Source organism: Gossypium hirsutum, chromosome D04 (assembly GCF_007990345.1).
Source record: "Gossypium hirsutum isolate 1008001.06 chromosome D04, Gossypium_hirsutum_v2.1, whole genome shotgun sequence".
NCBI classification, from domain to species: domain Eukaryota; kingdom Viridiplantae; phylum Streptophyta; class Magnoliopsida; order Malvales; family Malvaceae; genus Gossypium; species Gossypium hirsutum.
In genome coordinates this window covers 37,489,069-37,504,786 of record NC_053440.1, presented here as the reverse complement: position 1 = coordinate 37,504,786, position 15,718 = coordinate 37,489,069, and the positions used below count along the sequence as shown (strand labels likewise).

The window sequence follows — 15,718 nt, the reverse complement described above, 5'->3', positions numbered from 1 at the left end:
GCTATTGCTAATGATAGATGTATTGATATGCAATTGCCATGTATATATGTATATATATAACAATGTGTTATAATGGAATTACTTGGTATAATAGCATGCTTGATCACATTGTAATGATTTGCTAGTATTAATGTTGTATTATCTTTAATCGTGGAAGTACCACTGAGCGTTATCACTCACCGTACGATTTGTTTATTCTGTGCGTAAGTATAGGTGGAACTCGAACTTTCAAGAGGTGATTTCAGCATCCAACCCATGGTCCTGACTCGGCAATGCTTGTATAGTCCTTTTTATTTAATATATGGCATGTACCTAGGTTTGAATCAATTTTGTACTCCATAAAGGATAGGTTCATAATTAAGTAGAAATGGTTAATTTGATATGGTCAAATGGTATTATAAATGTCACCTGAGATGGTTGAATTTGCATGATAGATTTATCAGTGACCTATATGAGGTATAGTTTTGGTCAAGTTTAATGGCATTTGGTTTGATGATTTCCAACGTGCATAAGTTATACATGTTAAGGCTGGTATAGTGAAATAAATTGGTAAGTTAAGTTAGTAAATTACTTGAATATAATATGTTTTGAATAAGAGTTGTATGGCATTTGAATGTTGTTCTCAAAGATGTTACAAGCTTGAGTTTGTAAAGGATTAACATGATCTAGTAATGATGAAATTGGTATATGCATAGGTGAAATGAAATATGTTTGGTTTGAAGCATTGAATATGTACCGACGTGGTTTTTGCCAAAACACAGGTGACTTCGCGACCACAAATCCTTAACGTCGCAACATAGATCAATAGTGAGTGGCGTCGCAATGTCGAGATTTTTGAAGTCGCAACGTAACTTACTGACTGGTGAAATTGCAATGCAAAAATCATGATGTCGCGACTTCAACTCGTAGATTTTGAAAACTTTACAATTTAGTCCTAATTTGACCTCGAGTTAGCAAAAAATCTTGGGTAAACTCGTACAAGACTCGGGAAGGATAGAAAATAATATTGAAATTAATTAATATTTTTAATAATATATAAAAAAGGGTAAATTGCATTGTAATTGCTCCAAAAATCGATGTGACATCCCGTAGCTCGAATCTAGTGATCGGTTCAGATATGGTGTGTTACATCTATCATCTAGGAGTTTTTCGCTTCGATACCAAAAACAAGATATCTCCCTAATTGGATTTGATAGATGACATAATAGTTTTTTAATTGACTTGCTCAATTTCGATGAGACTATGAATCGTTTAGATTATCTATTAATATAAGTTGTCTTCTCACATTATGATTCAACTACTTAATGTAACTTAATATTAGTTAAAGATTAAATAATTATTGAACTAATATTTATTTCCATTTTGTTTTGCAAAAATCATTGAGAACATTTTACAGAATATATTAACGAGAATGATGAAATATTATTAAGTCAATTTATTTAAAATATTATATGCACATTGACGAAATTACTACACTAAAGACACAAGTAACCTTCAGCTGAGCTAAAATTTCGCACCTTCTCGAACTTCCCAATAAGTAAAACTTAAATTTGTTTAAGACTAAAATACGGCCGTGATTATCTTACACACATTTACAGTGAAAGTGAATTATTGATGGAGATCTAACTTCATGTTTAAGACTAAACTAAAAATCTGTTTAAGACTAAAATACGGCTGTGATTCAAGAAATATTTGGTCTGATACATATGGAATTAACCATTTTCCCTTTTGTGTGTGTGTGTGTGTGTGTGACGATCTTTGGAAATCTAATAATGCTATACTTTCAAGTTTCAAGCAAGTGGCATCATTTCATCATTATGACAAGCTTAATTGAAGTGAAGTGCAGCGAGTCTTATCCAATTGTATCGTTGCGAATTGAATTTGGATGGCACACAAAGTGACTGCCTTTTAGGTTACGGAATTTCTGATTAACGCTGGTCAATGACAAAATTTTTTGGTGCCATTGTGACTGGTTGGTGAATGCTTTCTGGATTTAGGACTGCTCCATGAAATGCCCAAAGAAATTACAGTCTAGAAAAGTTGATATGTTTCTTTAAAAGATACAATAACAGTTAAGTTTTACTTTTTCACTTCGAAAAATGTTATCTATGTTTAGTCTAAGGGTCCATTTAAATGAGCGGTGAAATTAATTTCAACGAAATTAAAAATAGTGGTGATGGTATAACATGTTATTTTAGTAGTGAGATTATGTATTGTAATAGTGAAATTGGATATCATAGCAATGGTGAGATATATAGTTGGACTCAATCACAAAGATTACGATGAAATGAATTACAATGATGAGAAGATAATCATTAAGAACATTATATTAATGTTTGTATGTAATACAATTTATAACATATTTGAAATTTTAATAAAAAATTTAAAATATTTAAATTACTAATATATGGGTACATTATTTTATATATTTATCTAAATATTTTGATTACTTAATATATTGTTTTGTAAATTTATTTATTATATTAAATGAAATAAAAAATTGAAAACCTTTATATTAACATTTAAAATAATATCCTTCAAAAAAATTAAAATAATAAAGAACTATAAACTTTTAATTGTAAAAAGAATAAAATACATATTTTATATAACAATAAGATATTATATATTAAATTAATAAACGGCTATTGCCATTAAAATTGTGGTTTTAAGCTAAAACTTTTAACCGTTGAATATTAGTTAAGCATGTGTTCATCATATTCGTTGAACAATTTTTTTGTTAGGAACTTTTATTTTATTTATTTATTTTTCTTGTTGAATGTTTGGTTTTTTTTTAAATAATAAAACATTTCTCTTTTGAATGTTCGTTGAGGTGCGCACCATAACCTCGTTAGAATTGCTGATAGCTATCAAAGAGCAAAAATTAAAAGTGTGAAACAGTTTTTATTTTTTAAAATATTAAATAATAGATGCATAATTAAAATTTTTTATATAATCACAATTATTTTTGTCTATTTTATTATTTGAGTGTGATCCTTTTTCGAGTCACCATAATAATTAAGTAAAATCATTTTAATAATATTAACTATAAAATTTTATCGAACAAAAAATTTGGTTTCATTGCTTCAAACTATTTGGTGGTAGATAAATATTTATATCCATCTCCATCGATATATAATCATAAGAGTAATTCCACATAAGGCTGGTCGTAGAGTTGTATTAACCAAATCAAGAGAAACCTTGCATTGAGAGCTGACATTAATGTCTATAATCAGAAATTCATGCATTCAAGCTGCTAGATAATTTCATATGTTTTCGTAATACATATAATGTAATTTCCCTATAAAAAGCTAGTTTCTACGTGGAGCAAAGCATCTTATTTTTCAGGTTTATAAACAGCGTAAATTGTGAAGAAGGTCTGTGCGATGGTAAGTAAAAGGAGGATCAAGGCAGCTAATGCCGATATAAACGACCATGGTGTTTCAAAGTAAGTATGTTTGAAGCTCGCCCACTGAACATGCCAACTATTCCTGTAATGCTGATGAACATCTCTAAAGAGCTCAGATAAGTAACAGTTGTTAATATCAAATGCAGTATCTTTACCTATATTGTTGATGAACCGTGCGATTTCGCCTTCAGTTCCGAAATAGTTTTCCACGATGTTGCACTCGCATAGGTATTCGACATCCTTGTAGGTATTCACCAGGCAGTCCAGCATCGTAGCGTAATCCGTGAAGTGCTTGATGCGGCTCTGATGGCATTGCTCGAACGCGACACAGTTGAGCAAAAAAGAGCTCATGAAATCGTCTATGGTTATTGGAGGCATTTCGATCACGCCGTGCCGGAATTTCATTACCAAGAAGCTATCGGATTTCCCAGGAAGGAACTTGATTCCTGCGCGGCGGAGCTTGGAAATTGGATGGATTAACCGTGTCGGGGCAGAAACCTGGGACGGTTCGTGATCTTGTTCGGAAGGAATGAAGCTTGCACGGACCAAATCGAGCAAATGCTGGCCTTTCAGATCGTGAAACTTTGCAATAACTTCGTCTGGCCTTAACATTGCATTGTTGAAGAATTCCAAAGCGAGCATGGATAAGGACCGGCCAGATTTCTCGTCAGGCATCTTTGTTAACTCGAATAGACATTGAAGAATAAAGAAGGGAATCTGATTTTCCAAACGAAGGAAATCCCTGTAAAAAAAGGGTAAGATCCATAACATGGAGATTATAGGATCGTCAGGCTCAAATGAGACTATGTTTCCAACTTTACGAAGCAATTCAACAATGAAGCAACCATCAAGAACCATTATCTCCAGAAATTCATCGCTGCCAAGTTGAATAGTTTCTGAATAACAATATCTTGCTTTCGCCTCCAGGGGCTGTAAAACCTTCAAAAGGTCATCCAATACTAAGCCTTTTTCTTCTATCCTTTTGAGCAAGAAGCCCAAATAGCGCCACTTGTGCTCCTCAATCATCCTAAGCTGGGGCTTCCCATGGTGATATGGCCCTATCGAGACAATACGAGGTTGATAGGCCTGGCCGTTGACCTCAACCAGGCTCTCTGGGACTCTGAAGATGCAGCATGAGGGCCTTCCGGCACTGATGGTCAGCAAACGCGGCGGCTCGGAGATTTTCCGGTGCATGGAAGCTAAGTGGTTCTCGTTTCCTTCCATAATATGTATGATACGATTGCCTTCTCCTTCTGCTGCTGCACTTCTCATCCTTGTTATTTTAAAGTTGTGTCCAATTTCTCTAGAGTTATGAGAAGAATCTGGTGATGATGATTCCAATATCAATCTCTGGTTGTGGGGAGGGATATAAGAGAAGACGAGATCGGCTTACATGACCTTGCCTTTGGTTTTGGGTTAGGCTTAGGGCAATATTAAATGAATTATCTGGCTCTTTTAAGTGTATAATACAAATAAAAAAATTAAATACTGAAATTATATGTGAATATTATTATTTATTAACATAGTATTTTTAAAACAGTACCAAGGGCAAAGGGGGAGAGATGAGCTATACCCATTTTATTTGATTTTTTTTAAATTATATTTTAAAGGTGGAGAGGGAAGGATAACAAAAATTAACATTGTATTATAGGAATTCGTATATGGCATCGATACTTGGAGGGCTATAGAGGGGTACCCATAGGCAGCATCGGTCTGGTGGAGGTTTGACAGCAGGCGTCATCAGGGTGGGTTTAGATGGGCAATTGAGTGCAGTGCGGTACGTTTAGCTTACTTTTTGTCTCAGGTTACAGTATCGCTACAGTATCTAATCTCATCGCCACCGCTGTTTTTACACTAATCGCAGGTAAATGCACTGCCCATCCAAACTTACCCTCAATCTGCTGAGGTGACCGCATGGTCACGAGCCTAAGCCAAAATCAATTTTTTTTTATGCATGCATATATATGACTTGTATGGACCACCGTTTGTGGTTGTATTGAAAGAAGAAGAAAAAAAGTTTAGTTTTGCTTGGTAGAACCGTGAAGAAGAAGGAAGAAGAAGGTTTGCATGTGAATTTTATTTTATTTTTTGTTTTTCATTTGTTTATTTTATAAATGGTTGTGTTAAGTTTTTCGGTTTTTTTTTTATTTTGTAAAAGGGTGTGTTTGAAAGAAAGACAGGTATATTTCTAATTTTTTTCTTACTTTTTTTATTTTTAAATTTAAATGAAACTAACAACAACAAGAGTATTAGTTTAATTTTTGTTAATGGTTTATTGTGTAGAGAAGGTGTTTTCAAGAAAGAGAGCAGGTATAAAGATATTAATTTTGTGTATAGTTCTTTTTAAATGTAAATAACAATAATTTGTTTTGTTAATACTTTTTTTAGCATTAGTTTTTTGTTTTTTTGTACTTAATAATGGTCTGTGTTGAAATTTTTGAAAGTTTTATTTTGTTATTTACTTAACTAATATAAAGATGATTATTATGTGCAGGAATGTGATCTTTTCAAATATTTATTTGTAATTAATATGTATTTGTTTGTTGGCTTTGTTATCCCAAAAATACAAGAAAAAAAAACTCAAATGATAAGTTCAATAGATTATTTATTAAAATGGTATGTTTGGTACAAATAAAATACTGAAATGCGTCGTTTGCTACAAAAATAAACATCAAAATGGGTTATTTGCTTGAAATTTTTACGGTGATCCATTTTGGTATGTATTTTTTTTGGATTATTGTGATAAAAGAACTGCATTTTAAAAATGTTGATATATGTCATGCAATAAAAAATTTATTATTGGGATAAAAAATGAAAAAAACTGAGATTATTTTGAAAAAATGTGTAAAAGTATTAGTAATTCTTCAAAAATTAAAAAATGTTACAAAATTCATTTTCACTATTTGTTAAAGCGATGATTAAATTTTTTGCGTGAAACAGCAAATATCGGAATAGCTTCTTTGATCACAGAAATGGATTACACATAAAATATGATTGATTTATTGAGTAATAAAATTGTTATTTGTTATTCAGTGGTCACCTTATAAGCTTGCACGTAATTTTTTTTATGTAATTGGTATACATTATCTATTACGGTTGAATATGTGGTCAAGGTGAGCTTCCTTATGACGTACTGAAGGGTCATGTCAATGGTGCGGGTTATTTCTCGGATGAACATATTATGTCATACTTGCAGGCATTTGGATTCGGATCAGCGGCATTGATCCACATGTTTGATTTGAAGTATGACTTGATCTCTGCGTTGGTCGAGTGGTGGTGCTCGAAGACCCACACCATTCATTGCTGTATGGGCAGTGCACCATCACTCTAGAAGATGTTGCACTGCAATTGGGGCTCCCCATCAATAGTTTTGCAGTTACAGGTTTTAGTACATTGTTCGATCAAGAGACCCTTTGTTATGACTTACTGGGGCGCTTGCCCTATGTTGGTGAAGATAAATTAACAAATTTGAGATTTTCATGGCTGATGGCGAATTTTGAGTATTTACCAAATAATGCCACTAAGCGGGATTTGATGCATCCCGCTCGAGCGTGTGTAATGCATATCATAAGGGGTCTACTCATGCTAGATGCAAATAACAACAATGTCCACTTGGTGTACTTGCCCCTGTTGTAGGATTTATACATTGACTGTTTGTATAGTTGGGGCTCAGCAGTACTAGCTCCATTATATCGCGAGCTTTGTCGGACGACAAAGCATTGTGCCATGGACATAGGAGGTTGCCTGGCATTGCTGCAGTCCTGGGCGATTTAAAGGATGTCATACTTGGCATCAGTTAAGTGCCAAACATATGTCTTCCCACTCGTCAATAGATGATAAAATTTAACCATCATAACAACAATTTAGCTTTGTCCATTATGGAAATTTGTTCTAACAAGTTTAAATTTTTCGTAGATGGAGTACTTCTCCGGGTATCAGGAGGCCATATACGCTTCCCATTTACTGACAGATGATCGAGACACAAGCTGGGGCCAGGATAATTTTTTTTAATATTCAATACATGTTATTAATCGTGTTCCTACCTCCATGTTATTAATTGTGCAATTCATCTAGATGCTGTACTCATTACCGGACATTGCATAAGTTATTCCCTCGTCTACTCACATCCACTCACACTTCTAGTGCATTAATTTACCATTGCTAAATTTCCAAATGGTCAAATGGTATAATGGGGATCGAGTACTACGACAATTCGGGTGTGTCCAACATATTCTAGATCCTCTATGGAGTTTGGGGGTTGTACACAAAATTAACAAAAAGGGCAAACATGATAAAAATTGGGCACTAGAGCATAAATAATTTATTATATTTTGAAACAACCAAATAGGGCAGAGACCACAAATGGATTATGCATTTTATTTGTGGCCCTCACAGGATTACATTATATGGATCATGGCATGTTGGAAACCTTTTTTATTTGGTGGGCAAACGATGCTAGTCCCTCAACACATGGAAAGACTAGGGCACCTCTCCCACCATGTGCCACACGATCCTCCTGCACCAGAGCTGGAGCCTGCACTCGAACCAGAGCCCAAACCGGACCCCGTCCATGACCGGTCTTATTCAAATTCTAAGGGTAATTCTTATCATCTGAACTTGGGGGCGATAATTATTTTTCGAGCTTATCAAGCTACACATATTAAACGAAGATTCCTCGTTCCAATTCAAATCATTTGTACCCAAGATCATCGATGATGTTTGATACCTTCAGCCTAAACCCACCCCAGTACTCAACCCCTCCGGGCAAACCTTCGGGACATACAATTTCTTGAGTATGTTTAGAACACCCCAATGTTTTTCAACGGATGCCCTAAACAATAACATCCGTAAGCACCCTCAACGTGTACGTCGACCGCCACAACAATATACCCCTAGGACGGTACCTTCTGATCATCAATTTTAGAACTTGTAATTATATTTACTGCATGTAATTTGTAATTTGTAATTTAAATTTTCAAAATTGACTTAATTTTGTTTGAATTAATTTACTAAACTATAGCAATTTTTTGACTTAATTAAAACAACTTTTCCCTCAATTTTTTTAACAAATTGTTTTTTTTTTGAAAAAAAATACATGCCAAAATATACATATGAATATGTCATCATAATAATAAAACTTTTATTACAAGCCCGAACAAGGAGAAAACAGTCTCATCATTTCCACTTGATCGTGACGATTGTCCAATATGGTAGGATAGATGTAGGCATTTACTCCGATTATGACCAGCTACTCTGCACATGCCACAAAGTTTATCGTGATTTCTCCTTCATGTCCATTTCATTATGGATTCTAATAACTTCTAGGCGACCTTTTGACTTCCTACGTAACCCTATGTTTGGGACAAGCTTGGAAGTCGGCAGAGGCACTTCCCATGTAGACAGATCACGTAGGATAGGAACTAGTTTTCCCAAATATGCAATATGTGCTTGAGAGTGTACACCTCATCGATATATTGTTCAGCATTGATCGTGGTGCGAGTGTCACAAACTTAGATTTTTCCCACTCAATTGGTGTAGCCTTAGGCAGTTTCTTCGTTCCAAAAACACCTAATTCAGCCTAACTCCCAACAATTGAGGATTCTGTAGAATTCCTCTATGGCATCCACAAAGAACAAGCGAAAGAATGAAAATTGAAAGAACTCGAAAGATGAACAAAGCCACAAAAAAGCAAGAACACTAGAGAGAAAGTTTTGATTGAATGCTCTCAAGAATTCTATTACTCAATGAATGATTTACAATGAGGGAGAAGGACCTCTATTTATAGTTGATGCTCCCCAAAATCAACGGTACAGATCAAAGTACATCAATGGCTAAAATTAAAAGATATTTACAAATCAAATCTCTAAGATTACAGAATCGTATCTTCTAAAAACTACATATCATATCTAAGACTACATTTCTTTCAAGATCACATTCCATATTTGTCAAGCTTTGTAGATGGGCCTTCAATCTCTCCAAGCAACGGGCCAGTCCGGTTGGGCCAAATGACCTCCTTTGAACATGATGGATCACAGAAGTGTGCTATGGTTGCAGGCTCCCATGTGCAACCCATGACATTCTCTCCCAACTGTTCTAGCGACTCCCTCGTCACATCCTTCTCATGGAACTGGTTGGAAATGCCATAATGCCTCGGCAGTATCCCAACTCGCTTTACTATCGGGAAGTCCCTTCCATAGAACTAAGTATTCATGCCGCATCCGATAGTACTTTTGTCTGATCACACGGTCTGCCTTGATGCTTTCAAATTCACGACCGTAACAAACCTTTACCCCATCGATGCTCGTTCAAACTTTCCTTGATCTAGATCCTCTTGATCCTCATGAAATAGCTTAAACGTGCTCACATGAAACACTGGGTGGACTTTCAGTTGTGCCGGCAACTCAAGCTTGTAGACCACCTTGCCTACTCTCTTCACAACTTAAAAATTTCCATCATACTGTCTCACAAGCCCCTTGCGGAAACCATTATGTCACAAAATCAAGTCTAGTTTAGCAAGGATTGAATCACCAACCTAAAATTCCACATCCCTTTGATTCTGATCTGCCCACTTCTTGTTGCGCTTACTTGCCTTGTGTAGACAAGCTCTAGCCAAGTCATTTTTCTCTTTCCAATCCTTTGCAAGTCGATAAGTTTCTTGATTCGGTCTTATATAACGAGTCACAATAGCATTGGGTGTGAGTGGTTGCTGGCCCGTCACTATCTCGAATGAACTTTAATTCGTGACCCCACTTCGCTACAAGTTGTATAAAAATTAGGCTACATCCAACAACTTTGGCCATGAGTCATGACACTCCTTCATGACTTCCTTGCATAATTTTCCATAATGAGGCACATAAAGACGGTGCCCATGAGTGTATAAAAACCCTCCTCGTTTTCCCCTTATGGCATGCTCAATCAAGTTTTTAGCTATGGGATCATAGGACAATCCCTCTCGAATGTGCTCCAATAAGGAACCACCAGGTTGGTTGATTGCCACAAACTCCATTTTCGGCTAAGTGCATCAACCACAGTATTGACACTCCCCAACTTATACTCCATCGTGAAATCAAACTCTGTTAGGAAAACTTGCCAACGAGCCTGTTTGGAAAATAACTTTTTCTGGGTTAGAAAATAACTGTTGGCAATATTATCGGTAAAGACCACGAACCTGAAACCCAATAAATAATGCCTCCATGTGCGCAAGCAATGCACCACAGTGGTCATATCTTTTTCTTGGACCATGTACCTCTACTCTGTCTCATTAAGTTGTCGACTCTCAGAAGTAATTGGATGCCCATCTTGCATCAGTACTCCCCCAATGGTATAATCTGATGCATATGTGCGTACCTCATATGGCTTCAAATAATTCGACAAAGCAAGTATAGGCTCCCTCGTCATCACTTGCTTTAATTGGTTAAAAGCCTTCTCACATTGAGGATCTCAATCCCATATCTTACCTTTTTTGGACATGTTCGTCAAGGGTGCGGTAATTTTGGAGCAGCCTTCGATGAAGCGTAAATAGTAATTTGCCAACCCAAAGAAACATCTCAACACCGTCACCTTGGTTGGTGGCACCCACTCAATAATGGCTCAAATTTTGCTCTCATCCATCCGGATCTTACCACCTCCGACAATATGGCCTAGAAAAGGCACCTCTCGTTGGGCAAATGAGCACTTCTCCTTTTTGATGAACAACTCATTTTCCCTGAAAGTTTGGAACACCTCATTCAAATGTTCCACATGCTCCTTGAGCAACTTACTGTACACAACAATATCATTAAGGTAAACAACCACAAAATAATCTAGGAAAGGTTGATGTACATTATTAATTAAGGTACAAAATGTAGCTGGGGCATTCGTGAGTCCGAAGTGCATTATAAGAAACTCATACGAACCATATCGCGTCACACAAGATATCTTTGGCTTGTTCCCCTCGGCTATTTGAACTTTATGGTACCCTGATCTCAAATCCAACTTGGTGAACCATCTCGCACTACTAAGCTGATCAAATAAGTTCGCAAATAAGGGGAATAGGGTACCTGTTCTTCACAGTCATCTTGTTTAAGGCTCGATAATCAATGCACATCCTCAGCGACCTATCATGTTTCTTTTGGAACAATACTGGTGCACGAGACAGAGATTTAGATGGCCTATTGAATCCCGCATCTAAAAGCTCTTTCAATTATTTCTACAACTCGTCTAATTCCAGCAGAGACATATGATATGAGGTCCTTGCTAGCGGTTCCATGTTGGGCACCAACTCAATCATGTGGTCCACCTCCCTCTTTAGTGGAAACTCGGTAGGCATCAGATCTTGAAAAGATTATAATAACTGACCCACTTCTTTTGGGCTCTCACCAACGGACTTAACGGCTTCCTCGACCTTCAAAGTGGCTAAATGGGAGACTTCATCTCTCTGTACTCTTTTAGCGAAATGGATTGCTGGCAATGTTTTTCTATCCATGCTTCCATTTCTTTTCATTCTCACCATAAATTGATGGTTCGAATCCACAATCACCATGTAATTACCCGAAAGAAAAATAGACGCATTAACTCAGTCAAGAAAACTTAATCTAACCACAAAATCATAGTCATCAAGTGATATTACTTTAATGGTCACCTTACCAGTCCAATCGCCAAGTTGGAGATATATTCCCTTTGCAACCTCCTTGGTTGGAACACTTTTTGAGTTCACCGTCTTGATCCAACCTAACTCATTTTGGATCTGGAGACCAAATTTATAAGCAATCTCTTCGAACATGAACAAATTTGACGCACCTGTGTCGACAAGCTCATACTATTCTCTGCCAGTCACTATGATGTCTACAAACATCAGCTCATGACTCGTCTTGTCTTTGACACACCTTAGTATCGAAACAAGATTTTTGTCTGCCTTACCTGCCTTCTCCTTTTCTTTCATAGCAAGAAGCGTGACCTTCTTCGGACAATCCTTGATCATATGTGGACCATCACAATGGAAGCAACAAAAAGGCCCATTCTTCTTTTTATCCCAAGGCTTTTTATCATTGTGATTCTTAGCGGACTTGTCTTTGTTTCCACCACCATTGCCCTTTGGTCTGAATTTTGGCTTGGAAGACCCAGGCTTATCTTTCTTTCTACTAAGCTCAACAAGTGATTCTGCTATGGTTATGGCCTTGGTAAGCTCTTGGACTCCTCGGCGTTGCAACTCTTACTTCACCCATGGCTTCAAACCATCCATAAAGGAAAAGAACACCTCTTTCTCACCTATATCTGATATCTGAAGCATGAGTTTGCTAAACTCTCACACATACTCTTTCAGAGTGCTTTATTGTGTCAGCCAGCGTAACTTTTCCAGAGCCTTATCCTTGGCATACTCTGGATAAAAATGTGCTTTGAACTCACTTTGGAACTCCTCCCAAGTCCCAATTTCGATTCCACCATGTCTCACATCTATGGACTTACGACACCACCACAACAAAGCAACATCAGTCAAATACATAGCAACAATAATTACCTTAGTGCCATTGTCCATGATACTTTTGGCACGGAAGTATTGGTCCATTCCCCATAGAAAATTGTCCATATCTCTTGTGGACCTTGTTCCTTTGAACTCCTTGGGCTTGGCAACATCCACACTGGGCTTGGATGCAACAACAATAACCTTCCATTGCCCAAAGTAGCCTTGTAGATTGTAAGTTTACCCTTGAGCTCTACAATCTCCTCTTTTAAGGCCATCACCAAAGCCTAGAGTGCATATTCCCTACTGGTCAACTTTTCGACAGAATCCAACACATACTCTCTAAGATACTCCTTCATGGATTGCAAACCATCGATGATCCTATCATCGACATCATTGTTCCTCTCCTTGACGTTACACATGGACTCCTTTAGAATAACGACCCTTCCCTCCGAAGCTGATTGTCCCTCGAACAACTAGCTTTCTTGGCCCTCCCACGGTTCTTCATTGGCTGACCATGTTCGACAACTTCTTTCGACATCTTTCAATGGTGCCTTCGAACTCTATCTCGGACACCAACTGTCACGGACTTAGATTTTTCCCACTTAATCTATGCAGCCTTAGGCAATTTCTTCGCTCCAACAACGCCTAAGGCAGCCTAACTACCAACTATTGAGGATTCAATAGAATTCCTTTAAGGCACCCATGGAGAACATGTGGAAGAACAAAAATTGAAAGAACTCGAAAGATGAACAAAGCCACAGAAAAGCAAGAACACTAGAGAGAAAATTTTGAGTGAATGCTCTCAAGAATTCTATCACTCAATGAATGATTTACAGTGAGAGGGAGAAGCCTCTATTTATAGTTGAGCCTCCCCAAAATCAACAGTACAAATCAAAGTACATCAATGACTAAGATTAAAAGCTATCTACAAATCAAATCTCTAAGATTATAGAATTTTATCTTCTAAAGATTACACATCATATCTAAGATTAAATATCTTTGAAGATCAAGTTCCATATTTTCCAAGCTTTATAGATGGGCTTTCAATATATCCAAGCAACAGGTCAATCCGATTGGGCCAAATGACCTCCTTTAAACATGATGGATCACACAAGTGCACCATTGTTGCGAGCTCCCATACGCAACCTATGACATGATCACAAGCTACAACGATGTGTGCACAGGGGTAATGGAGTGACTGCAACCTCCTCCAATCCTATCTTCTATTTCAGATATCAACTCCGTAGGACCTAGGTCAGATACCTTCGACAAACACGTGTCCCATCTCCATCTGATTTACTTGTTTCAACCCCATTCTTGGCATCAAGGTAGCCAACCTGTAGAACATAGCCGAGAACACAGATGAAATTGGAAATTATCGTGTTTTCCTCAGTATGGAGTTAACTACCTTTTTCAGGATGGTTGTTATTTGACCATATCGAGCTCCATCATCGAAACTTTGAGCCCATTACCACGACTCTATGGTGCCCAACCAGTCTCTTAAAGCAATATTCATTTCACATTGCATGTCACCCTCAAGTATGTTCATTCTTTGCCTAGAAAGGTGTGGCTCTAGCTCGTACACCGTGCATGTATTAAGAAAAGACAAGTTACAGTATGCAAAACTAATTTTTGAAAGTATTAAAACCATTTAAAACATATGTTGAAACTAAATTTTACCAATTTTCATAATTTGTCTCCGCCAGTCTACATTTTTATCGTCTAGGTGGAAATTAGTCGCGATTTGCAGGATGCACTAAACGAATCTCTATGGAACACCGATATGCCTAATTACGGCAATTATTCCCTTCTCTCTATTAGATATAACACAAATATTGTCCTCCCTAACAACATATGTCTGCAAGTTCATCAAGAAGAAATCCCATGATTCTAGGTTCTCCTTGTCCATGATGGCAAACGCTATCGAGAGTAAGTTTCAATTCTCGTATTGAAGTTTCAATTCTCGTATTGAACAACCGCAATAAGTAGTATCTACATTGGGGAAACGCCTACATGCATGGTTCGAACATCTGTTGGAAAAATCTTCTTCCCCAGTTGTAGTTGGTCATTCAGGCCATAACAAGGTCATGTCTGCAACTCAATGACAGTCCTTGGCACATACTGTAACACCCCTAACCCATATCCATCACCGGATTAAGGTTATAGAGCATTACCATACAAATGGAACATCAAAAATGCATTTCATACATCATTGAAAACATATGATAATACCTAGATTCATATACATATCGTCCCTTAATTGAACCTTCGAGGCCCTAGAAACACCTTAAAAACAATTTGAGACCTAATTGGAAACATTTGGAAAGTTTAAGAAAAAGTTAGAAAATTTTGACTACAAGGGTCACATGCGGTGTGGCTAAGCCGTGTGCCTCACACGGCTGAGACACTCACCGTGTCTCAAGCCGTGTAACCTTCAAACTAAGGACATTCGACCGTGTCCCAGCCCGTGTCCTCATCCGTGTAACTCTTTGAGTAGTGTCACATAATCGTGTCATACCCCCGTGTACCAGGCCGTGTGCTAGGGTGTCTAACTAACTGAATTGCATGCAATAGAACCTACAAGGGACACACGGCCGTGTCACCAGGCCGTGTGTCACACACGGCTGAGTCACACGCTCGTGTCTCAGGCCGCGTGGACATGAATTTGCCCAAAATCAAGCCATTTTCAACACCAAACCATGCACAGACCTATAGGCCTTTTGTGCACCTAATCAAGACATCAAAACATGAATAAAACTTACATGAAAGGACCAATTCAATAGTTCGAAATCAATAAACCAATATGCCATACAAAGCATCTCAAATGCAAACATCCAAAACTTACCTAAATATGCCTATGTTACCACTTA

At 37.2% G+C, this 15,718-nt stretch overlaps 1 protein-coding gene across 1 annotated transcript; it reads right to left on the bottom strand.

Moving 5' to 3' along the window:
* Positions 1–3,148: 3,148 nt before the first annotated feature.
* Positions 3,149–5,047, bottom strand: LOC121216169 (UPF0481 protein At3g47200). The gene has a single exon (XM_041091512.1). It carries the CDS (start codon positions 4,676–4,678, stop codon positions 3,335–3,337), a length of 1,344 nt encoding a protein of 447 aa, XP_040947446.1. The 5' UTR covers positions 4,679–5,047; the 3' UTR covers positions 3,149–3,334.
* Positions 5,048–15,718: the final 10,671 nt, after the last annotated feature.